This window comes from Benincasa hispida, chromosome 1 (genome assembly GCF_009727055.1).
Source record: "Benincasa hispida cultivar B227 chromosome 1, ASM972705v1, whole genome shotgun sequence".
NCBI lineage: Eukaryota > Viridiplantae > Streptophyta > Magnoliopsida > Cucurbitales > Cucurbitaceae > Benincasa > Benincasa hispida.
This window is the reverse complement of record NC_052349.1, coordinates 73,684,936-73,710,026: the sequence shown is the minus strand read 5'-3', so window position 1 is coordinate 73,710,026 and position 25,091 is coordinate 73,684,936. Positions and strand designations below refer to the sequence as shown.

The 25,091-nt window shown below is 35.7% G+C and overlaps 1 protein-coding gene across 1 annotated transcript; it reads right to left on the bottom strand.

The window, feature by feature from the left end:
* Window positions 1–19,802: 19,802 nt before the first annotated feature.
* Window positions 19,803–23,704, bottom strand: LOC120092040 (auxin response factor 9). The gene is made up of 14 exons (XM_039050233.1): window positions 23,653–23,704; window positions 23,441–23,556; window positions 23,188–23,283; window positions 22,969–23,025; window positions 22,712–22,864; window positions 22,535–22,619; window positions 22,315–22,405; window positions 22,064–22,228; window positions 21,854–21,967; window positions 21,681–21,753; window positions 21,452–21,599; window positions 20,696–21,315; window positions 20,404–20,591; window positions 19,803–20,319 (listed from the first exon to the last, which is right to left on the bottom strand). The coding sequence occupies exons 1-14, from the start codon at window positions 23,702–23,704 to the stop codon at window positions 20,184–20,186; spliced, it is 2,094 nt and encodes a 697-aa protein (XP_038906161.1). The 3' UTR covers window positions 19,803–20,183.
* Between the last annotated feature and the right edge of the window lie 1,387 nt (window positions 23,705–25,091).

The following is a 25,091-nucleotide window of genomic DNA, read 5'->3' as shown; positions in this document are numbered from 1 at the left end:
TAAGTTCTTCCCTTCTTCTAACCCTAACACAGATCAAGGCAGACACAAAAATCCCAAATCGAAGATTCGTTGTCCGTCAGCTGCTTATCGTTCATTTTTCGTCATCCATCGTCCGTTCGTTCGTCAGCTACTCTGTCGTCCGTCGTCCATTTCTCTTAGTGAGTTAAACTTTGACTCTACACTTTTAAATTGAAGGAATCGTCCGTCTCTCTTGCTAAACGAACGAGTAGTAAAGTCTACGCGATAGGCTTCAATTTTCTAAACGATTGATTACTTCGTCTATGCGATAGACAGTGTTCATTTCTCCCACTTACTCGATCGTATACCTCATTTCTTCCTCAATCCAAGATCATACAGAGCCCACAACTCTTGGATTCTCACACTGAGAATACCAAGGTAACACTTGTGGTGGTATTCTACATCCCTTTGTGAATCAAGTTGGACTCGATTGGGTTCGAGGAGCTTTCAGACGATCGTTGTGTTTGTGTTCGTGTTGTTGGCTATTCCGGTCGTTGCGTTCGAGTGCATTGTTTGAGAGGGAGTCTTACATCTAGGGGGAGCTTAGTTGATCAATTACGTTGAGTTTTACATGTGTCTTTGTAATTATCTTTATTTTATAGATAAGTTCAACATTGTAAATGCTTGACATTTTATATTAGTAAATTATCTTTCCTGGTCACACTGCCTCCAGACATAGGTGGTTCACCACCAAACTTGGTTACCAATCTCTATGTGTTCATTCTTGATTTACTGTTTATTATTTTGTTATTGTCTCTAAAATTATTAGGAAGTCTTGTAGGATATCTGTGATCTGTGTGACGGATCATCACTATAATAATCTTGACTTTAGATGTAAGTTGACATTCTATAAATGATGATAGATTGACTATATGATGTAAATTTAAGGAAAAAAAATGCCTCATTTTACTCATTCTTTGTGGATTAACATAAAATACATATAAGATATGGTTTTAAACTGTCATCAAAACGGTAGTTACAGTAGCGGTTGTGAACCTCCGCCTATAGACATAAAACGGTGGGAAAGGAATTTTAAATTCGTGCCAAAATTTAAAGCATATAAGATGGTTGATCAAAACCATCATCAACCGCCATCGATTTTATTATTTTATTATTTTATTATTTGAAAATAAAATATAGGTTTTTCTTATTGGAAATGTCATCTAACTCGTAATTAAATGACCTCTAACGTGCGGCAACCATTCCGAATCTCCCACAACCACTCGGCTCGAAGTTCGATGGTGTTTGGAGTTTGACGGCTTGGGGTTCGACGGCTTGCTCACAGTGTTGAACGACTAACTTTAGCGAGCAAAGAATTTTACAATATTCCATGACACAAACGATTATCTCCGACTCACTAACGACCCCACATTGAAATTTTGGTCGGTTCTTTGTCATGTTTGTAAGGTTTTCTCTAATCTTTTCTTTATTTATTAAGTTTTAGATCAAATTGAATGCTCACTCTTTGATGGCTGTGAATAGATGTGGTCTAGGCAACAAAATAACAATTCTTTATTTCCCTCATAGATGTGTTCTGCCACTGAGTTGAAGATTTATCTATAAAGACTTTAATACAAGGCTTACATGTATCACAATGTTCACCCTTCTTTGACAAAATAATAATAATCATAAGTAAAACAAAAATACCACAGTGTTCACGTTAATATACAAGAAAATTTATTGGGAAAATTGGATGGGAAATCTATTCTTTTCAATCATTTTCAAAATGTGTAGGCTAGTATATAATTAATGTGAACATTCTCTGAACTCTTCTACATTTTGTTTTCATAACAAGCAAAACAATTTCAATGACAACCCCAAACAAGTCACAAACTTTAATTTTGTGGGTGTTGAGTGGGTTTGATAAACAAAAGAGAGGATTATGTTTTTTGTTAGATCCCAATTAGACAGTTTTTAGCTTCTAGGTGACTTTGAGATTGTTCTTTTGATTAAGTGATAGTCAAAAATACATTAAAAGATTAGTTTCCATTCTGTCTTGATTTTAGAGTAATAAGGGCTTGGGCTGTTCAGAAGAGCTACTTTCCATTTGTGAAAGCTTTGTAGAAGACAAAGACGAGATGAAAAACTTGGTAGTCATACTCTGTTATACTAGAGATAATTAATTCAAAGAAGAAACTATTCAAATTTAACATCTTTGTGCAGAATAAAAATCAAAACCACCAATATTGAATGTAAATTAGATTTTTAGTTGGAGGTATTGACTCCTTCCTAGGAGAATTTTCTAACTCAAATGTTATATAATGAAGTGCAAGTTGAAGTTGTAAAAATAGAAATTAAAACTCAACTCAACTAAACTTTGAGGAGTGCTGTTTGACCAGTTTGGACATATTTCATGAATTTAAAAGGAGTTTTTATCAAGTGATAACGTGGAGAAATTTTATTTCTAACATTAATGTTTATTTGAAGGAAATAGATTTCTTAGATAACTAGGTCAAAATTAGTTTTTAAAAAATTGAGTCAAATCAACTCCATAGATACATTGTTCAATACAAGGTTTGAACTTTTTGAATTAATTATATTTAGTGTTGATGTTGTGTTGCCATTGATGGTGAGAATTGCAAGGTTTGGACTTGAACATGTAGGTCATTGTTTGTTTAATGAAGTCATGAATTGTCTTTTTGTTGCCTATGATACGATGATATTTGAATATGATTGTTGTTGTATATTTAGTGTTAGTTATAAATATGTGATTGTTGTTTGTATATGTCATATATCTTTCTATTTTTCGATAATTTTTTTTTGTACATAATATATTTGTATAAATATTATCAATATGGAGAAGTCTGGATGAGCAAAGACAGGTTGTCAGAGGAATATAGTTTAGGTGTTGAAAATTTCACCGGAAATGAATTACTCATTCCAAAGGGTTAAAGTACATGTGGTGTCGTACTTAAATTGTGAAAATACATTCAAACAAGATGTTGGTATAGCTAGAGATCACTTGTTTATCTATGGCATTGACAAGAGTTATAAGTCATGGATTTTACTGGAGAACAAATGTCTATTAAGGATAAGAACGAAAGTGTCAATATTTTTTACAAAAATGAATACGATTATGTAAAGAACAAAATTGAGTTGTTTGAAGTTGTGCAAGACTATTTTACAAACAAATGTGAAATTTTGACCAAATATGTTGTACTCGGGTTGTCAAACTTTTACTAAAATTTCTACACTACTAAAATTATATAACTTAAAAGCCAAATGTGGATGGAGTGATAAAAGTTTCACTAAGTTGTTAACATTAGTATATGACCTTCTGCCAAATCCGAATGAGACTCCAACTTCAATGTATAAAGCAAAAAAGGCACTATATACTCTTGGAATGGATTACCAAAAGATCCATGCATGTATCAATGACTGTATCTTGTTTAGAAAAGATCTGTCTAATGCAAATTCATGCCTAATTTGTAAAACATCTAGATGGAAACTTCGTAAGAACTAGAATGAAGTTAAGAAAGGTTTTCCAACAAAGGTCATGTGGTACTTTTTTCCAATCCCTCGATTTCAATAAATGTTTAGATGCATTAAAATAGCGAAGCTGTTAACTTGACATTCTGAAGGAAAGAAAAATGATGAGATCGTGCAACATCCTGCAGATTCCCCATCATAGAAATTAATAGACAACATGTGGCCTGAATTTGGATTGGAGTCTAGGAATCTTCATTTAGCTATATCAACTGATGAAATAAATCCTCTCATGGTGATCTTAGTCTAGGACATGATGCTAAATTAAAGTTCTTTGCTTGAATAAGGTACATTAATCATTTTTTTTTGTTTATAGAAATCTATTGGAAAGTCTCTCAATCGTGCAGGTTTATGGCTTCATACAATAAAAAAAAATGAAAATCAACGATTTTTTTTTTTTATGATTCCACACACAAAATTGCATATAATGTTATGAGTTTCATGAACTAGATTAACAGCATATTATGTGGTTATATATGCATATATTTAAACAAAAATATATGACTTCTTATGCAACATACATTACAAGAAAAATAACTTTCAGTGATGAGTAAAACACGTTGCTAAAAGCAAAAAAAAAAAAAAAAAAAAGCCACTAAAAAGGTTAGCAACACGTAGAGGCGCGTCGTTGTGAATGTTGCGGTAGCCGTGTAGTAGAAAATTTTAGTAACACTCACTACGCACTGCTAAAACGTGACTTTTACTGACGTTAATGCTTTACTAAAAGTGTACTTTTAGTAACATATGTTTTGTCGTTATTTGTGTAAACAATGACATTGAAAATTCGTCTCTAATAGTTAAGTTTTAGCAACATATAAGATTGATGCTAAATATGGATCAATGGTCATTGCAAGTATCTTTTGCAACATATGTAAGCGTCGATAAAAGTATTTCATGGAGTCACATGCGTACAAAATCTCACAATCCATGAAAGATATAAAAATTGTGCTTTTTGGATGTAGCAAAACTATTTATGCAATCACAAGGTATCACCGTAAAGGAATTCCTAACGCCAACATTGAAATTGCATAGTTGGAAATACATCCTCATGCAATAGAAGGTGACATGACGCATGGGTAGTGGAGGTCGAATAAAAGACCAAGTTAGTAGCTGACAAGAAAGTTTCTTGGCAGAGCCAATGAATTTCTGACACGGAGCAGACGACACTTCGGGTATGAAATTAATGCATCCTATCAGTATAATCATTAGTGAGAAAGTAAGAAGTGTTCCTTGACGCCTATAAATACTCAACAAGATTTTCATGTAAAAGATATAGCCAAGACATTGGAGAAAACTCTGCACAAATTCTCACTTCATAAACACTTCCCTTCGAGCCGTAACATCTAGAGTGAAAGCTCAAGACTTATTCTGGAAAACAAAGGGGAAACTTCACCTTTAGCACAATCTTTGTGAAGCAGTCATCCATAGAGCCAGAAGGAGTAAGGAATTGAACCCCACAACTTGATTTTCTATCTCTATGTCTTTTCCTTTACTATTGTTGTTATTTATATTGTGTAAAATATTGAAAGACTCCTTTTATCGATATGAATGCATCTATAGTTTATTGTTTATCCATCTCTCTATCTTCTACCATGAGCAACTAATTTCCTTATGGGTTGAACTAAGTAAAACTTAATTGTACATTCAACTTGTTTTATGTATGCTTTATAAACTATTTGAATAAGTCAAAAGATTGTTCTAAATAGAATGAATATATGTTTGAAAAAGCAAAGAATTTAGATAAAACAAGAAGAGATTATCTTTAGAAATAAAGAGATATCTTTTGCATCAAATACCCATCACATGCATCCTAGAAATAGGATATGGTGGCAAATACACTGAGAAGTGTAGGTTGTGATTTTTGAGTGATTGGCTTGAACGCATGATTTATGCGTTTACTTAGGAATTATTAGTGAATATTGATAACGGGCAGAAATGCAAGTTATTACAGTGCTAAGTTATAAATCAATGCAGGTTGCGTTGATAAAAATATACAAGATTGCGTCCAAAAAGTATTAAGTTCACAATATTGCGGTCGCATGCGTCCATCGCATTAAAATAGTTAACTTATGTATTTTTGTGCAGAATATGCGTTGACGCAAGGTGGAAAATGCGATCTAAAGAAATCAACGGCCGAGCACATCAAAAGATTGCATTACCGCAAGGCTACGCGGTGATTTGCGCTCGTAAATATCTGCTCAAGAAGGTTGCCGCATAGAGCCGGTGCAACTTGATGGGCGCATCCGGGTGAAAAGCGTAATAAATCACGATGGGACAGAAAGTTGATGATGGTTGATTCCGAATTAAGTTGACAAGCCGTTAACGAACTACTATAGCAAGTACACTCAACTTTTCGATGACAAATATTTGGCGCATCAAACAGAGAATTAATGTCATCCCATCAGTGCAATCATAAGAGAGAAGAAGCCTTTCACCCCGAAGCTCTATAAATACCGAAGGCAACCTTCAGTGAAAGAGTTCGACAGTTAGATAATTTTCTCCATAGTTAGAAGTAACCTCATTCTTAGTTTTTCTTTTATTTAGAAGGCGGAAGCAAGGGAAGTGAGATTGTACTGAGAGATCATTCCGATGAACTTGGAAGAGTGCCGGAAGCATCGAGATCAGAGAGAGGGCCAATTCCTGCAAAAGCAGGAACATCTTTTGAACAGAATAGAGTTAAAAGTGTAAAAGCCTTGGGAAGCAAGGGATTGCTACCAGGCTCTCTATCCTTATCTTCCATTGTCATTTTATACTTTGAACTTATCTATAAAAATGGAATTTACTTCTTTATATCTGTTCACTCTCTGTTTATTATGGTTGAGTAGCTAAATCTGTCGAATGGGTTGAAAAACACTTAGTTAGCATAACTGGGGATCTTCATTCTATGCGATTATCTTGTATTATGTATGCGTCATTCGTCCATTAGAGATACCCGAGAGGGTAGTCTAAGGATAGAATCTAGGCTTGAAAAAGTCAGGTTAGAATCTAGGCTCAGGAGAGTCAGATTAAAAACGCATAATCAGGAGATGGGAGCTTAGGAATAAGCACTGTTTGATATTAACGCATTGCATGCATTCTAGAGATAGGTTATGATTATATGCGGTCACCTTGTCTTTGTGTGCATCTTGCATCATCGCTTAGGCAAGAAGTAGAGACTTAGGAATAAGCTCTATAGACATTATCGCATTCATCATATGCGTCCTAGAATTAGGAGTTACCGCATTTGCATTGGAAAATGATTTGTTGTCGCATGAGTGTAGCATGATCGCATAGTTTGAACGTATTCTCGGGAAACGCTAGCTAAAGATCTTTTCAATCCATTCCTCCACATACTTAGTGTATCTGCCGCATAATCAATCTTTTCTCAAATCTGCCATATACTTTTTATATCGCAAACAACAACACAACAACTCTTTGACTTATTGGTTATCGCAAAGTCATCTTAAAAATTATCACCGCATATTGTTTTCCTTAGTCCCTGAGTTCGACCCTGGACTTACCTGGAAACTCAATAGTATTTATACTTGGATTCTGCTGAGAAAACTTGTTGCACAACGCATTTTCCATCACCGCAATTCCTTTCATAAGTTCACCGCATAAACGAACGCATCAAATATATCTCTCAACCCTATTTTTTTTTATTCATTTGAAATTTACATCTCTTCGCATAGGCTGTTTTACTTACAATTGTGATTCCCATCGCATTCACAACTATTTATTTTCATTAGTGATAGAATAGGAACAACAAACTCATTACATATTTAACAAACAATTCGCGTCAAGATCGAAACAATCATTGTCAATGCATCAATAGAATGCAATCCCTAAGTTCGACCGTATACTCACCAGGATTCTAGTTGGATTTATACCTGGGTCTAACTAGGTAAAACAATGCGTTTATAAGGTATCACATAACACTTAATTCATCGCATAGATAGAACACATCAAGTCTTTGGTGCTGTTGTCGGGGATTGCAGTAACTAAGTTGCACTAAGATTATTGTTTTTTATTTATGCAGGTCTCGATTTTTGGTGTATTGTACCCTAATCTAAAAATCGGTACAAAAGTTTTATGAGTAAGGGATCAACACCTGAGCTAGTATTTGAACCATAGATCGAGAGGACCTTTCACAGAAGAAGAAGACAAAAGAACAAGACTCAGAGGATGACAGATCAACGAAACAATCCAGAAGAGCTAAATGCTATCAATGATAATGCAAAATGCTCTCGCCAATCTCATTCTTCTAGCTAATGATTGCAATAGACCCATAAGAGACTATGTTTCGCCAATCCTATATAATTTCTCACCTGGAATTATGTGTCAAGCACTAGATGGTTCCAGGTTTGAAATGAAATCTGTCATGCTTCAGATGATTCAGATAGCTAGACAATTTGGAGGGAGACCAGGTGAAGACCCACATGCTCACTTGAGAAGTTTCATCAAAATTTGCAACACATTCTGAAGGAACCCTGTGAAGGGACCATAAAGTGAAAGCGGATAGTCCCAATTTTTCCAAATTTTACGGAGACATAATGAAATTATGCATTTAACCCAAAAAATTACAACATGCATAAAACGATACAAAGAATAATGGCCTCCATGAAATCCATACCCCACATAATAAAAAATTTCACACACAAGAATAGAATTTAATGGCAACTCATTCCTCCTAGACAAAGATCCTGATCTCTGACATCTCTCACAGGACTTATAGAATGCAAAACAGTCAGAGAACACAGAATTCCAACTCAACCCACTAGCCACAACTTTCCTAGCAATTCTCCTAGGACTAAAATGCCCATCACAAGCCATCTCATGATAGAATGTAAGCACAGATTCAAACTCCTCATCTGGGACATACCTCCTAATGATTTGGTCAGAACAAATCTTCCAAAGGTGTGTTGGATCCCAAACAAAATACTTTGAATCACTCCTTAATTTAGCCTTCCTAGAACTAGGCATGTCGTAAGGAAACTTACCAATAACCAGGAAATTGACCATGTCAGCATATCATGGAGTAGGTGTGACAATCTGGAATAAGAACTTGTCTGGAAAATCCTCTCGTAAGGGCACAGGGTCTTCTTCTTGTACTATCCTGCTCAAATGATCAGCTACCAAGTTTTCTGCTCCCTTCATGTCCTTGATAGTCAAAATGAATTCCTGAAGGAGAAGCATCTAACACACAAGTCAAGGCTTTGACTCCTTCTTGGTCATTAGGTACCTGAGAGCAGAGTGATCAGTAAAGATAGTAATAGGAAAATCAAGAATGTAAGATCAAAATTTATCTAGAGCAAGAACGATAGCCAGAAATTCTCTCAGTCGTGGCATAATATGGATAGGATTTAGGGTCCTTGACGCAAAACATATGACATGACTCTTCTTGTCGACCCTTTGTCCTAGTACCGCTCCCACTGCTAAATTGCTAGCATCGCACATGATCTCGAATGGTACGTCCCATCTTGGAGGTTGCAAAATTGGGGTGGTGGTCAGCTTCTCCTTTAAAGTGTCAAATGCCTCTTGACACTTCTTGTCAAAATCAAATGGAACATCCTTTTGAAGCAATGTTGATAGTGGTAGTACCAACTTCAAAAAATCCTTGATGAAATGCCTGTAGAAACTTGCGCTACCAAGGAAAGAACGAATCTCCCTAACACATGTAGGATAGGGGAGGTTAGCAATAACATCTATCTTAGCTTTGTCTACCTTAATTTCTCTTGCAGAAACTAGATGTCCTAAAACAATCCCATAAGAAGCCATAAAATGACATTTTTCATAATTCAATACCAGGTTAGCCTCAATGCATCGTCTCAATACTAAGCTAAGATTATACAAGCAATCCTCGAAAGACTGTCCGTAAACCGTAAAATCATCCATAAACACCTCTATGTAGTTTTCTATAAAATCGAAAAATATACTCATCATACACCTTTGGAACATACCTAGGGCATTGCAGAGCCCGAATGGCATCCTCCTGAAGTCATATGTGCCGTATGTTCAGGTGAACGTGGCCTTTTCCTAGTCTTCTTGGGCGATGGGGCTTTAGTACAATCCAGAGAAGCCATCAAGAAAATAGAAAAATGGTTTTTCGGTGAGCCGTTCCACCATTTGATCCAGAAAAGGTATAAGAAGTAGTCTTTCTTGGTTACCTCATTGAGCTTTCAGAAATTGATGTACATTCTCCACCCGTTTTGTACACACATCGGCACCATCTCCCCTTTATCGTTCTCCACAATTGTCATGTTGGTTTTTTGGGGACAACATGGATAAGACTTACCTATTTTCTGTCAGGAACTAGGTAAGTAATTCCCGTTTCATTGAACTTGATAATTTCTTTGAGAACAAAATTTTTCAAGTTGGGGTTGAGCCTTCTAAAAGGTTGGACTGTGGGCTTGGTTCCTTCCTCTATAGTTATCCTATGCATGCAAAGGGAAGGGCTTACTCCCTTGAGATCATCTAGAGTCCACCCAATGGCCTCCTTTTAAGTCTTTAGAGTTTCAACTAGGGATTCCTTTTGAGCAGGCATCGACTCCCTGGAGATTATGACTGGAAGGGTGTTCCCTTCTCCCAGGTACACATATTTTAGATGGATAGAGAGAGCCTTCGGCTCAGTCCCTTGTACCTGTAAATTAAGAATATCGAAGTCAGAAGAAGGTTCTTCTAAATTGCTAACATCAACAACAGAAAGAGATAAATCATGCGAATCATCGAATCCAGATTAATGCATGAAGCAATCAACATGCCAAAATTATTATCATCATCATGCAACATAATATCATTTATAAAATCATGCACCTCAATCAAACACAAGGACAAATATACCTCAAGGCAAGATTCGCACACTAGTAAAGAATTTTCTTTTAACTCACTTAGAAGGCCATTCTTCATTAATCTCTCAATCCTATTGAGATTGATGTGCCCTAATCGAAGGTGCCAAAGTTGGGCATTTTCTTTTGGAGAAATTCATTGACGTTTAGATTGAGTTATGACAGATTTAAACAACTATGTGTTATGGAGGGAACTTAAGGCTAACGGTCTTAGCACATACAAGTTACTTTCTAGATAAGTTGTACAAATTTCAACACCATTTTTATGAATAAACACTTTACCCACATTAAAAGAAACCGTATATTTACATTGTAACAGGTACTCTACAGATATAAGGTTCCTCTTTAGTTCAGGAACTACATACAATGAGACGACGTGTCCGGTGCCTACTCGCATCGTCATCTCACCAGCCTTCAGTTGTCGTTAGGATCTAATCCCCTGAAAAGAAGAACAACATGATTAGTGGCACCCGAATCAATTATCCAAGCTGAATCATCATTCTTCACTAAACATGTTTCTAGAACAAGTAAATCATATTTACCTTTGTTTGCCTTGTACTTAGCCTTGGCGGCCTTCCTTTCTTTTAGCCAGCGAGGACAATTCCTCCTCCAGTGTCCGTCCTGGTTGCAGTGGAAATATTTTCCTTTTTCAACTGGCAATGGATGCCTCCTTGGGGCGACAAGTGGCGAGTCAACAGGCACTTTCCCTTTCCCCTTACCACCCTTCTTCTTCTTCCCTTTTGCAGAGTTAGAAGTAGAAGGTGTAAACTTTGTTGCTGAGGTCGAACCTCGATGGAACGTCCTAGAGGATGAAGCAATACTTACCTCAGCCTTTTTCCTCTCCTTACTTTTCAGTAAAGATTGGTATGTATGTAACTCGTTGAGGAGAGTTGTTAGGGTATATTTCACTTTGTTAAGAATCACATTGTTAACAAAGTGCAAGAAGCTCTCCGATAATGAATGCAGGATTATGCTAACCTGACTGCCCTCATCGATACTAGACTCATTCATCTCTGCCACATTGAAGTGGACCAACATATTAAGCACATGTTCACAAACAGAGGTGCTTTCCTCCATTTTGAAGTTGAAGATGTATTTAAGAGCCTCGTGCTTGAGTTGTTCAGACGGTTGTCCAAACATCCCCCGCAGGGACTCTATGATCTCACGCGCTGAGACCATGGGCTCATGCTTCTTCGCTAACACGTCATTAAGACTGACTAAGATATAGGCTCAGGCCTTCTCGTTTGCCCGTGTCCATCACTCGTACGCCTCCCAAACATTTCGAGCGGCATTGGGAGTTAGAATAGAAGGACAAACCTCTATAAGGGCAAACACCAGATCCTCGTTGATTAGTATCATCGTGATCATATGTTTCCAAGTTGAAAAGTTGTCACCAGTAAGTTTGTCGGTGCTAAGCATAGCTATAGTAGCTGTAGCCATTTTAAAACTTGTTGTTGAAAAACGAACAAACTTTTATAAGATTTTGCTAAACCACATTGTAACCAATTAATTTTAGCAAAACAGTTTCCAAGTACCTTAAGTGTTTAAGACTTCTATTTTGCAATGATGCCCCATCGAGGCAAGACAAACGTCACCGGAGGGGTGATCAGATGCCTCTTCATTGGGATGAGACATTCTCAACCATCAGGCAGAACCAACTCTTGGAACTAAACCTAACAGCCACCATTTATTTGGTCTAGAACTATTAACCCTTAACAATTTCGCGTAAGTGTGACCCCTCACTTTTGACGCCAGAGTCTCGCTCTAATGAGCCCACTGTAGGGAAGAAGCAGATTAGGATAAGAGACAAAGTAACCTTACCTCTTACGGGAGATCAAATAAAGAAACACGTAAAGCTGTCATCCTATAGGGGGACACTCCCAGGGTGCCTTGAGGCGATGCGTAGAAACTTTATTCAATCCAACGAGGGAGACCGTAGGATATGCTGTCGCATTTCCTGTAACAATCCAAATTTGTATGCATACACTATAGGAAATTAAATGTTGAATGTTAGTTAAGGTTCAACATGTGAATGAATTCTAAATTTAAGCCCATAAATTTAAAATTGGCTCATAAATCTCATAAGACATTAAATAACGAAGATAATATTGACAATATAGTTTAAAAAAAACAACAAAACAAAACAACCACAACAATTAAAGATTAGATGAAATGATAGAAACTATTAAAATATGAAGAAAGCTTAAAATAGCAATAATGACATATTAAAAAAATAATTAAAAAAAAAAAGATAAATATGAAGGAAAGTCAATAAAAAAAAAAAAGAAGAAGAAGAAGAAGAAAAGAAGATAAATATGAAGGAAAGTTGGTTAAGAAAAAAAAAAGAAAAAAAGATAAATATGAAGGAAAGTCGGTTAAGAAAAAAAAATAGAGACAGTGGAAGTAGCCTATATATAGGCATACATAGTTTTCTAGTTTTGAAAATAAAAAGGTTGAGTGCAACTTGAAGGAGATAGAGAAGTAAGCTATTTTCTTTCCCTTTTCTTCTTTAATTACTTTTAGTTAAATTAAAATCCAACTTCTTTCAACATGTTATTTTTTAAGAAATCAATTAATTATATAGGGTTACAACCATTAAAAAGTTTTTGTTAACTTGATAAATCTATTAATACTTGAATGTTACAACTTTATTTTCAATTCTTAGACTATAAATATGTTAATAAGTGATTTGTAAGATAAAACTTATCTAAGTTAAATAGTATTATGATAGTAATATATGCACACAAGTTTCGTAAGTTGTAGTACATTATTATTTGTAAGCTAAATTAAAATTTAAAATTTAATAGTAGTAGTAGTAGTAGTACTATTATTATACTAATACTATCATCATCATCATCATCATCATCAGTATTAGTAATCTCATTGTTAAAGAATTAAGCGTAAATACACTAATACTCTCAAGACTTAATGATTATAATTCTCAAGATAAATAAGCTACATTCATCAAGTTCTTTAACACAATAGTCCTAAAATTAGTTTTAATTATAAGTGTTTTACAAATTTTATAAGATCAAACCATAAGGAATAATAAGGAATAACTATGATCGCAGTCGAGGTAAGTAGTTTATCTCACATTCTCTTTAAGTGTTTTATAATAGTGTACTTTTATTATGTTGCATAATTATGTTATTGTTATGTTGCATTACATGTTTAAAATACGTTTCTCGACAAGGGACCCCATGCATTATGTTTGTTCACAATGATGAAATAAGATTAAATTTTAATTAGATAAAGGTTATGCTTCCAGGGCTAGCAGGGCATGTATGGTTGCACCCCTCTAGACCCAATTCTATGTCAAGTTTATGCTAGGGACTAGCAGGGTATGTATGGTTACACCCCTCTAATCTAATCTTACGTTTATGCTAATGGTTGATGTTGGATGCGACTCTGACCCTACTGACTGCATGATCTGCTAATCATCAGATGGATTAGTTTCCACTTAAGTCCTCATCTTCCTATCAGAGCGGAGGAATTTACGTTGGAGCATAACCGACCACCTCATGTTATTTTATGTTTTTGGTCCCAATCATATGTTTTCATGACATGTTGCATGTGATTGTGCATTTGGTCACTACCTTAAGTGAGAACTACTTACTGTATATTATATACTCATCATATTTTACAGACTTTGTAGGTAAGAACACAGCGTAGGTGGCAGGACTAGACGTCGCTCAAAGGGCCAACCATCAAACTCACTATTATGGGCATATATGCATATGCATTTTGTATCACTACGCTAATGTTTTATGGATCCTGGTGTTTTGTAAAATAAACTTTTTATATAGTTTTCTACCTAATTAATAAAATTTTAGATATGTTATTTTGAAATTTTTATCAAAACTCATCTCATGATAGAAAAGTCTAAATATGCATGTCGTAGTGGTCGGATTTTAATATGTAAGAATCTGGTCGTTACACTTCCCGCTCCCACTTACTATGAACATTCTCTCCATCCACCTTGATTTTGACCTACCCAAATACCATTCTTTAGGGGGACACTCCCAGGGTGCCACGAGGCCGAGGGTAGATCTCACAGTGTGGACTATAAGGGAGAAACATGAAAGATTTAAATGAAGCATCATATGCCCCAAGTACTCCACTGAACGTTTTACCTAGGGGTTCATTAACCTAGACAATCCTGCTACTGATTTTAGTCTAATTCATCTTTTAAATCTGCTCATAAACAACTTTTGTCTATGAAATAAACAAGTTCAAGTAGTCATATTTAAACACTTTAATGGATTGTCCTTAACTTGCATGCATGCATCAAATCTATCTAATTCATCTTTCTAGGTAGGTTCCCAGGTATGGGTGTTACTTCCGTTAACTTAAATACTCTAGCCTAGACAAAACCCGCATTAGACAAAAGGTGCCTTAAAAATAGATTTGCTACACTTTAACCTTTTATTAGTCAATTTAATCCTATTAAACTGATTAAAAGATTAAAGCCTAAGGGTTGTTAATCATATTAGAACCGTGATCTTAGGTCTATGTCATCTAAGTTTTAAACATTTTAAAACCATGAATTAAACCTAAGTGAGCATGCATGTTTTTCTTATTGCTTTTAGTTCTAATTTCTCTTTAACCTTTAAAAATAAATAACTAAAACACATTGCCACATAAAAAGGTATTTATAACGCTTATAAAGTAACCTATGTGTCATGCTTCATGCAATGTCTAGTCACTACTATACATAACTTTTATATACTAGTAAAAGTTTAACTTAAATAACTTTTATATACTAGTAAGTGAGTATGCATGTCAATGCTTTTTATGCATGCATAAATATATTATATGATGCATGAGCATGCTCTTACGTAATTTAATCACGCTTCTCTAAATCATAACATTTATGATAAAGAGATGATGCATGACCAATGCATAACCTAAGCTGGGATTTTCTATATGTGCATACAATATGACATATAAATAAACATACATCTCATGTATTAAACCAAAGATTAATGGACCAGGATGAACCAACACAAAATCGGAATGAAAATTCTATCTATTACATTTTTTCATCGAGTAAATCGGTTCACAGGCGAACCGGGTCTTGAACCGTCGGGTGAAGCTCCATCGTTTAGTAAACGCCTCTAGGTAAATGATCGTGTAGCGCACACTAGACGATAGCATGAAAAGTTAAACGATCGCTTAGACGACAACGCGGTTGCGAAGCCTGATCGTCTAGATGATCGCTTAACACGCGAAAAGGTAAACGATTTACCATGTGATTACTCCACGATCGTATAGTCAGTAACTAAGCGATGAGACTTGCTAAACTATATGATCGTCTAGTGCGCGCACTCGTTAAACGACACCCGAGCATCGATACTCAACGATCGTTTACCCCATCATCTAAATGACACGACCAATGCTTGGTCGTCTTCTTCCTCGAAAAACAGCAACCTTTGCTACGAACTTCTTCACTAACGACTCAAAACTCAAACTAACTTTGAAATTACAGACTCGATAGTAACTAATTATGCCCAAAAATGCATGTTCCTTTACAATTAACTAAAAATGTAAAAGAAATTAACAAATCGAGGTTTCATCCCAGAAAACTCCATTAATTCACGCATCTACAAACGATTTAACAATTAAAACAGAGAGTAGACATGTTGCACCCACCAAGAATGTATATACAATTCTTTGCATCAATGAAATTGGAATATCAGAAACCTGGCTCTGATACCAATTGAAGGAACTCTTATACAAGAATACCTATGAGCAGAAGCGGATCTTTCCAATTCATTGTGACAAAATTTACACATATACATTCAAACAAACAGATATGTATTGATTACACTAAATTACTGGCATACTTAAAGGACTAAAAAACAAAAGACCGAGAGAACGTATCAGTTGAAGACTTTCTTCACAAAACTCAGTCTCTCCGTGAACGAACTCCTCTTGCTCTTTCTCGTCCAGCAAGTGATCGCCCAGCAACACTCTACGATCGTCTACACGAACAACAGGCAACGGGGACGACACCACCACTCAAAGCCTTCAGTATTCTCAGAGTGAGAATCCAAAGGGTGGGTTTTTATGGAAATGGTAGATGGGAGGAGGAAAGGCTATCGTGTACTACGATCTAGCAAGTGGGAGAAAGGAATGACTATCGTATAGTTAGGTGTTTGATCGTTTAGTGCGGGGTACACGATCGTGTAGTAAAAGTTAAGAGATCGTCTATACCATCGTTTAGTTCAGCTCAAGCGCTAAGCGATCGTTTAGGAAATCACAGGCGATTGTTTAGAAAAGTGTGGGTGTGCGATCGTTTAGTAAGCGGGCACTATCGTATAGGCTCTCGAACATTAAGTGATAGAAGGCTAACACACCGTGAGTGATTATCCGTCTCTCTTTTGTAGAATAAAAACAATTTTCATTTTATTCTTCAATTACTAAAACTGAATAGAACTTCCCACTATCGCACGAATTCGGAGAAAACTTCGACCAATTATCTCATAACCGCCAAATTAATAAAATAATAAATATAATCATATTATATTCTTAACCTATAGTTTGGTATCATATATCAACTATAGTGTTTTCTCCTCTACATGATATAAATCATATTTATATCCAATTTCCTCCAAAATAATGTATCTCATATATTTAGCCAATCATATCATATATAATTAATCAGTTCAATTATATCATATATAATCGAACTCTCTCTTGTCAATTTGAACATTTCAAACTAACCCAGAAACTGATTCTCAACTTTTATCCAAGCTACCAAGGGGACCTTATGGACCTATGGCTCGAAGCTCCAATGGTACGTGAATAGCTAACTAAACTCTTTAGTCACGAGATCCACCATCTATTAACTGCCAGGCATTCCACTAAAGACCAACAGCTGAACTCTTTTTACCACAGATATATTTCTGTGTCCATCGAATTTAACCAATCATGAGCATGATAACCCTTCACAGATGCTCATAAGCACAATTGGGCCAATTTACCATCTTGTCCCTGTAGTTACATCTCACTCCTTAAGTACCACTGATCCCTCTAATGAACAATACAACATAGTCCAGCTATGTGTGAACACCTCTCGGGCCATGATAAAGTGTGTGTCACTACATACATGCTTAAGTTACATAAAGACAACTAGGGATTTTAGTTTATTGGTTTGTGGTAAAGCAAATAAAACATCCAGATGAGCAAAATCAAGAAGTGAAGTAAAATCATATATTATATATTACAAGTGTTCATACAAACTATTTACAAACTACAGGACACGAGACTTTAGGGCATCATCCCCAACACTTTAGGCATTTTGGTTATGCAGTTGCTAGAGAGTTTTTTGAAATTTTGGTAGATCATAGGCATTATGCAGTTTTGTTACATATTATGTAGCATCATTTGGTTGTCAAGCTATTGAAAATGTTTTTTGAAATTTTGGTAGATTTTATACATTTTGTATAGGTTTAAAAACATGCTATGTAGCTCTATATTGAAATTCAATTATGAATTGATCATCAATACTGAAATGATATGATAAATTTTGTTCTCTGGAAGTTCGTCTTTGTTTTGCTGAATTTGTGTGGAAAAACTAATTGAAACAGAGGATTAGAATTATTAGTATTATAAAAATTATGTAGGATTTGGGTTCCATATTTTGCTAACAATTTGTTATAGGATATAACAGGTATGATGTCAGTGTTAAACTGAAATCGTAGTATACAATAATAACAATTATTAAACGTCATTTAAACAAAACAACTTTGATTAGAATCAATGTCAGTTCCCAACTGTCATCCATGTTCCATATTACGTCTATTACAAACTGACATCGTAGCTAACCGTCATCATATTATGTATGACAGCATAGGTATGATGTCAGTTCTTAACCGTCATCAAATGCCTATAATAAGATGACAGTTCACAACCACCATAGTATATATACAATTTACGTTTATGATGACAGTTCAAAACTGATATCTAAAGCCAAAATTATTGTAATGCATCCTTAGAATTTCATACTTTAGAATATAATAGGAATCATGGCTTTATTTACTCGGATTGGCTTTAGGAATTGAGATTTATCTATCATAAAAAGTTAAAGATTATGATGTGTTTAAAACGAAAATTCAAATATGCTTTTGAAGAAGATGAAAACTAGTTTACTATGGGTCAATTGCTTTAAATAAGGATACTTTCTTTCCTTCTTTTTTCTCTACAAACAAGTATCTCTAATTGGGTAGTTTTTGTTATTCCATGGATTTTTTTTATTTCTCCTCTTTCCATTGAATTATACCAAAGATATTCCATTCATATTTCTTTTTATATCCCACCATAGATAGAGAGTGAAAAATCTGAACAAGATCTCCAACCTAATCCTTAAAATTCAGATTGGACTGGGTTGAGTCGTTAGATTATTGTTTTTTTATCAATTTAAAAATACTTAAATAAATATATATATATATAATCTGAATTTTGTTTGATCAATTCAGAATTTTTTTTATTCAACCTAAGATCCAATCCAACTCAACCCAACTACAATAGAAAAATTTCCACCCAACTCAACCCAAGGACAAAACTAACTTAATCCACAATTGAGTGTTCCATTTACTATAAGTAAGTCAATTGAATTGTGTTTGCTTTAACTACAGTGTTCCATTTAATGAACCAACTTAATTGAAAACAACACCAACAATAACAATATAATAATAATACATAAAAGTGACTTGAGCCCATCCACAATTTTTTAAGGTTTCTTTTGGACAATTTTCATAAAGCAATAAACATAAACATGTATTTTATTCCCATTGGCAATTCAATTGTTGGAGCACTTCGTGTATGAGTGGACAAGATCAACTTCAAAGCAATGAGCTCAATTATACTTATGGAAGAAATCACTAATGATTCTCCCACTCATCCTTTATTTATTGTGATGATTCTATCCACCATTCTCTAATATGAGTTGTACATTAATTTCAAAAATATAGTATGTTCCAAACTATACATCATATTCTTTCCAAGAAAAAAAAAACTAATTACATCCTAACAAATTTCATTTTAGTTAACCTATATTTGATAGATAATAAGGAAGTATTTACTCGAAATGTTGAAACATTTTTTAAGTGCCAACTAATATAAGTATCAATGGTTACAAAATCAAAAAATGTTTTCATACCTTTGATATGTCTTAATATCAACATCTATTTCAATTTTATGAGTCACTTTTTTTAGTCCAATAATTATAGGGTTGGGGGACTGAACCTCCAACCTCTTAGATCGAAACACATGTCAATACCACTAAACTGAATTTATGTTAGTCAATTTTATAAGTCACTTAATAGAGCAACTTGGTTTCCAGACCATCACAATCAATTCCGAGCCGATTTAGGTTAAAATCCTATTTGAACCGACCCACTTGCACTCCGATCTACTATACTTATCTTGTGCAAGTGAAACCCAAATCCAGTTAGGTAATTGAAGCAGTGGTAGTCTAGAAGATAAAGTTTTACATTTGACAAAATGGGTATATTTACATAAATAGAAGAAGCAAAGGCTACTCACTCCATAACCTCTACATTTTCCAACCCACTCATCATTAATGAACAAAGTTTTTCAAATTCTAATCTTCACCTCTCTTCCAAAAGCATTTTGAAAATGAGCCAAAGATTATCTCATGTATCTCTGTGCTGTGTCCCCAACCCCACCCAACCCAACCCAACCCAACCCCCCCCCTCTCGATCAAATTTGGAACCAGTTTTTTTTTTCCATAGACAAACAACAAAAGACTTGAACAACTCTCACCACAGCCCCCCAATTTCCCCCCAACCCAAAAGATTATTTAAGTTTCGAAGCGATGTACTTCCAGCTTCAGCTGTCAGCCGACTCTGAGGTTATTACTGTCCCGTCACATTCGATTGCAGACATTGCAAGTTTGCTACCTGAACCCATTTTCACATCCTGACTTGACCATATATATATTCTTCTCACCATGTTACAGAATTCCCTGCAAGATGGTTTAAACCAACGTTAAATTATGCAACTGATATAGAATGAAACAATGTGGTTACTGGTCAAGTGTATGACTTACTGCCACGGGTAATCGCCCATGAGCATCGTATCTCCTTCGTCGTCAGTGAAAACAATCTCCCACTTATTACGAGGGCGGAGTTCTCCCTTGATATCAAACATCTTCTCCAGTTCATCAATGAGTTGAACATACCCCTCCAATGTGGTAAGGTCTACCGCACGTCCAACAGCCATCCCCTGCATTTGAACCTTCAATATATTGACAACCAACAAAAAGAAGACAATAAATTAGTTTTAAGCCCATAGAGTCCTAAACATGAAGCAGCTGTATAATAGATCTCTTATAGACTCACCTTGGTACGGCTTCGGCTGCTGGTCGAGCTGTTCTGCTTGTGCTGGATCTCTTTAGGAGGTACTTGTAAGAGTCCTAATTTTCTTTCTTTAGAAACCTTTGGCTGGTTTGAGTTCTGCTCTGCATCAGTGATTTCTTTTGGTGTGCTCATTGGTTGATCAGTTGACCTTTCAGGAGGAATCGGGCTCTTAGAATGATTGATGAGTTCGATCCCAAACAAGCGACAGCTTGAAGCCACCTCAGTTTTCCTCCCCTTTTCCCCAAGGTCACGTATTTGGTCACTCTTTGGATTTGATGAGCGTGGAGTTGGACATGTCAAGTGTGCTGCTGGTGCTCCTGGGAAGACCGTCGTCCAAACAGAACTGCTTTTACGATCATCTGTCAAATCCTGTAACCGATGCTGAGAAACACAGCCACTTGGGGATGTTAACCAAGAGCCCTCCATTGCCGTCCTTGATACAGAATTTTCATTGCTGCTAACATCTGTTTGCTTGTAATGCCATGTTGCATGATTTTCAAATCTTTTAATTTCAGCAGCAGCAACAGTCAGCTGTGTTCTATCATCATGTGATTGAGTTGATCCTGGGTGTCGTAGAGTTGTTACAGTTGAATTATCAGAATCTGTATCATGTAGAAGGAATGAAAGATAAAAAAATGGTCATGGTTAGCAATAACTTATTTCATCTCCTCATGCATCCAAAGGAAGCAATAGTTGAAAGAGAAAAAAAATGAAAGAATAGTTAACTCTTAGCAATACCTTGAATTTCAAGTGGAGGCCGAGGCCTTTTATTCTTTACGGGAATAGAGTGCGGAATGCTTGGGGACGCAGGAGCTACAAAAGGTTCAATCTCCCATGGTGAAACTCTATCAGGTCTCTGGATAGATGCAAGTTCATCCCATTGAATCTGAAAAGGAAAGGCAAATACGATCAGAAATTGCATTTGTTAAAAGGAATCCGGCAGTAAGACTCCAGAGGAAGACTTTACTCTCAGAGATCGCCATTCTGAATTGGGCCAATGAGAAGACATGTCGTCAACTCCAACTATGGTACCCGAAAACCTTGTGATTTAGAATAAATAAAACAAAAGTAAGTGAGAAAGTTCATGAAAGAAGAACGCAAAAAAGCATTGCAGCATGGCATGTTTTTTTCCCCTTCTACCTTCTCTCTGCAGACTCCTCTCCCTCAAACCTCATCTTGAACCTCATCCCAACCGAGAACTTATTGTTCATTGCCTCCATGTACTTATTCAAGCTAACGATAAACTGGCTTGCCCTGGTAGATATAAACGGGCAACATGAGCATCCCAATTGAATAACTTGGAAGGATAAACATCATTCAAGTACATAGAACAAAAATAAATCATATCACCTTGGCTTATAATAGACAACAAAGCGAGTTTGAGTCGACACGGCATGAGATGCAGTAGCAAGCACTCCTAAGTGCATGCTGTGACTCGAAATCACAGACGAAGGCATGCTGCTTTGTTGGCGAGCAAGACGCCTCACTCCAACTCGCAATTCCCCATTTTCCCCCCTAAGAAACCATTTCATAAGGAGTTAACAGAAGAAGTATAACCTCCCCCACACTGACGAACATCCACAGAAGGAAAATCAAGATACCTCAAGAACACAAAAGAATCTCCAGCAACTAGTCTCTTAGAAGTAACAAAGGTGCTCCATCCGGTCGTCAGTAAATGCCTTCGTGGCTGACCTGTTGTCCATAGCATAGGTTTAGTATTATAATTGCAAAAACACATACAAATTGAATCGAAATTGACTATATGCTGAAGCTAACTGTTCATAAACTGGTTGTAATCAGAGTAACAGGGAGGAGGCTCACCCCTAAATATATGCTTGAATCGCCACTCATAACCATGAAGATCTTTGGCTACGAGTTCCTGAGTTGGGGTCTGCTGGGTCATATCCTGAAGAAAATCCACATGAAAAGATTACAAAATTGATATTCGAACTATTATACAAGAGAAGAGGAAAAGATATCTCGGTAAAGCAGAATTACCAATGGAGGCAGGCATTCTGTGGCATGTTTCCGAAGCACGGAGAACCCGCCATGGGTGCTAGTATCAGAAGCAGTTAAGACCTTGCAAAATGAATGGACTTTTGCTTTTCGACACTCTGGGGGTGAAGGATCAGGAATTGTAGGTAACTCTTGCTGAACAGCAATCCAATTTTAGTATAAGAGGTCAGAGACTCAAATTCGTTTGTCTAAAATTAGCAAAATAGATAAGTAACATAAACTCAAGAAAGAGTTCTTACATTTGCTTCTGGCATTAAAGTTGCCTGTATATAAACCTCATCTGAGTCCTGCTCTGCCTATAATTTCAAAAAAGGATCAATCAAAAGTGGTTAATATTTAGAGGTCAAAAGTCCAAACAAGAAGGCCTAATCACATGGTTTGGTTCCTGAGGAAACACAAGAGGCTGTTTTCTAAACCACCCCCCCAAACAACAAGAAATGATTAGGAAGAGAAGGTACCAGCAGCCGGATATCAACTACTCGACAGAGAATTTTTGAGGAAAGATTAAACAAAGGAAGTTTCTGATTTAGCTCCTGATTTGTAGATGCCTCCAACTATATGAATAAAAAAAAATTAATTAAACGCAAAAAGGGGACAACAAAAACAACCCTATAACCAAAATCATCAAAGAAAGAAATCAAAAAACACAATTTCATCCAGCAACAGAGGTCGATCTGAAAAAGCAGCAAAATGATTCTTCAACGAACTTACCTGTTCCATGTGACCTTGAGGAAAATATAAAACCTTCTCATTAACTCGAGGAATTTCCACAAGAGGCCCAGCCGAGACCCTCCATAGCTCAATATAAAGTTCATCTCTTCGCCAACCTTAGGAACCACAATTTAACAGAGGAGAAAACAAGGTTTAGAGAGATTAAACCCAGAATCAGATGACAAAACAAGAAAAACCCCATTTGAAGTTACCTTGAGTCGAGACATTTGAGGGTAAAAACGACCCTCCTCCCCGATTAGCCATTATTAATGAAACTTCCCCCCTCCCCCACAAGTCAACAACAGAAGACGAAGATTACCCAAAAACAGAGCAGAAATAGTATCGCCCAAAAAGCAAAATACACATAAACCCAGTTGTGATTTGAAACAGAATGAAGATTGATGGGGGATTTAAAGGATTTCCCAGGTAGACGACGACGACGACGAAGAAGAAGAAGAAGAAGTACAAGTGTTGTCCGTTGAGTAAGTGCAAAACTGTAACGCTCCACCGGCCTCCACTTTCTCCCTTCCTTTGATTGCCGTTACAGAAGCGTTTTTGAGAGAGAGCTCTACTCTAAAAACGGCTTTTGCTTTCCTTTTTTTCTGCTAGTCTCGCCTTGTTCTTGTTCTACTTTCTCTCTGGTTTTTTGTTTTTTGGAATCCGGGAAAAACGCCGTTACAGAGAATGCCAAAAAAACCTTCCCCGCATCCTATTATACCGGTGCCTTCTTGCTTCAGCTGCCTCTCTCTCTCTCTCTCTCTCTCTCTCTCTACTTGTCTTTTTCACTTTCTTTTTTATTTTCTAATAAACAGAGTCGCAATCCATGATTTTGTTATAAGGAGAATAAACATGATATCAATCACACACTATTGTTTTTCTTATGTTTTTTTCTCTTTTTCTTTTGGGTATTCATCGAATAAATCCACTCCACCTTCCACTTTTTATAATGTGAAAAATCCTAAGCATTCTCCTACTTTTTTTTTTCTTTGTTTTTAATTTGAGGTTGAGGATTGTGTGTATCCTTTGTTTTATAATCGGATTATACTTCAATTGACATATAAATATGTTAGTTATCACTTTTTAAATTTTTTTTTTTTACTCTAGTTGTATTAAGAAAAATCAAAGAGAATGATTGACAAAGTAAAATACAGTTTTAACGATAATTGATATGTTCTCGTTTTTTCGAGATTAAGAAGTTAAATCCTCATACACCACTCATTATACTAAAAAAAATAGTTGTCTTCTACATAATTCAACTAGTTAAGACATTATAAACTTAACTGATAGGTCTGTGATTCGAATGACTTAGAATATAAAAAACAATCAGAGAATTATTACACTAAACACAATTAAAATTACTTCAAAATACATCTTTAATCACTCAAAATCAATTAAATGTTTAACTTTATACTTTTAGACACATTTTTCATACTCCTAAAATTGATTTTGAATTATTAAAAATATTTTATGAGTTATTTTGATACTGTCGAAAGTGATTTTAACTATTTTTTAATCACTTATAAACATGCCTTAATTAGTATTGTTTAATAGTTTTCTTTATTTATTTATATATACATACATATATATACATAAAAGTATAACATTGTTTAATAGTTAAAGTCATATTTTACTTCCTCTCCAAAAAAAAATT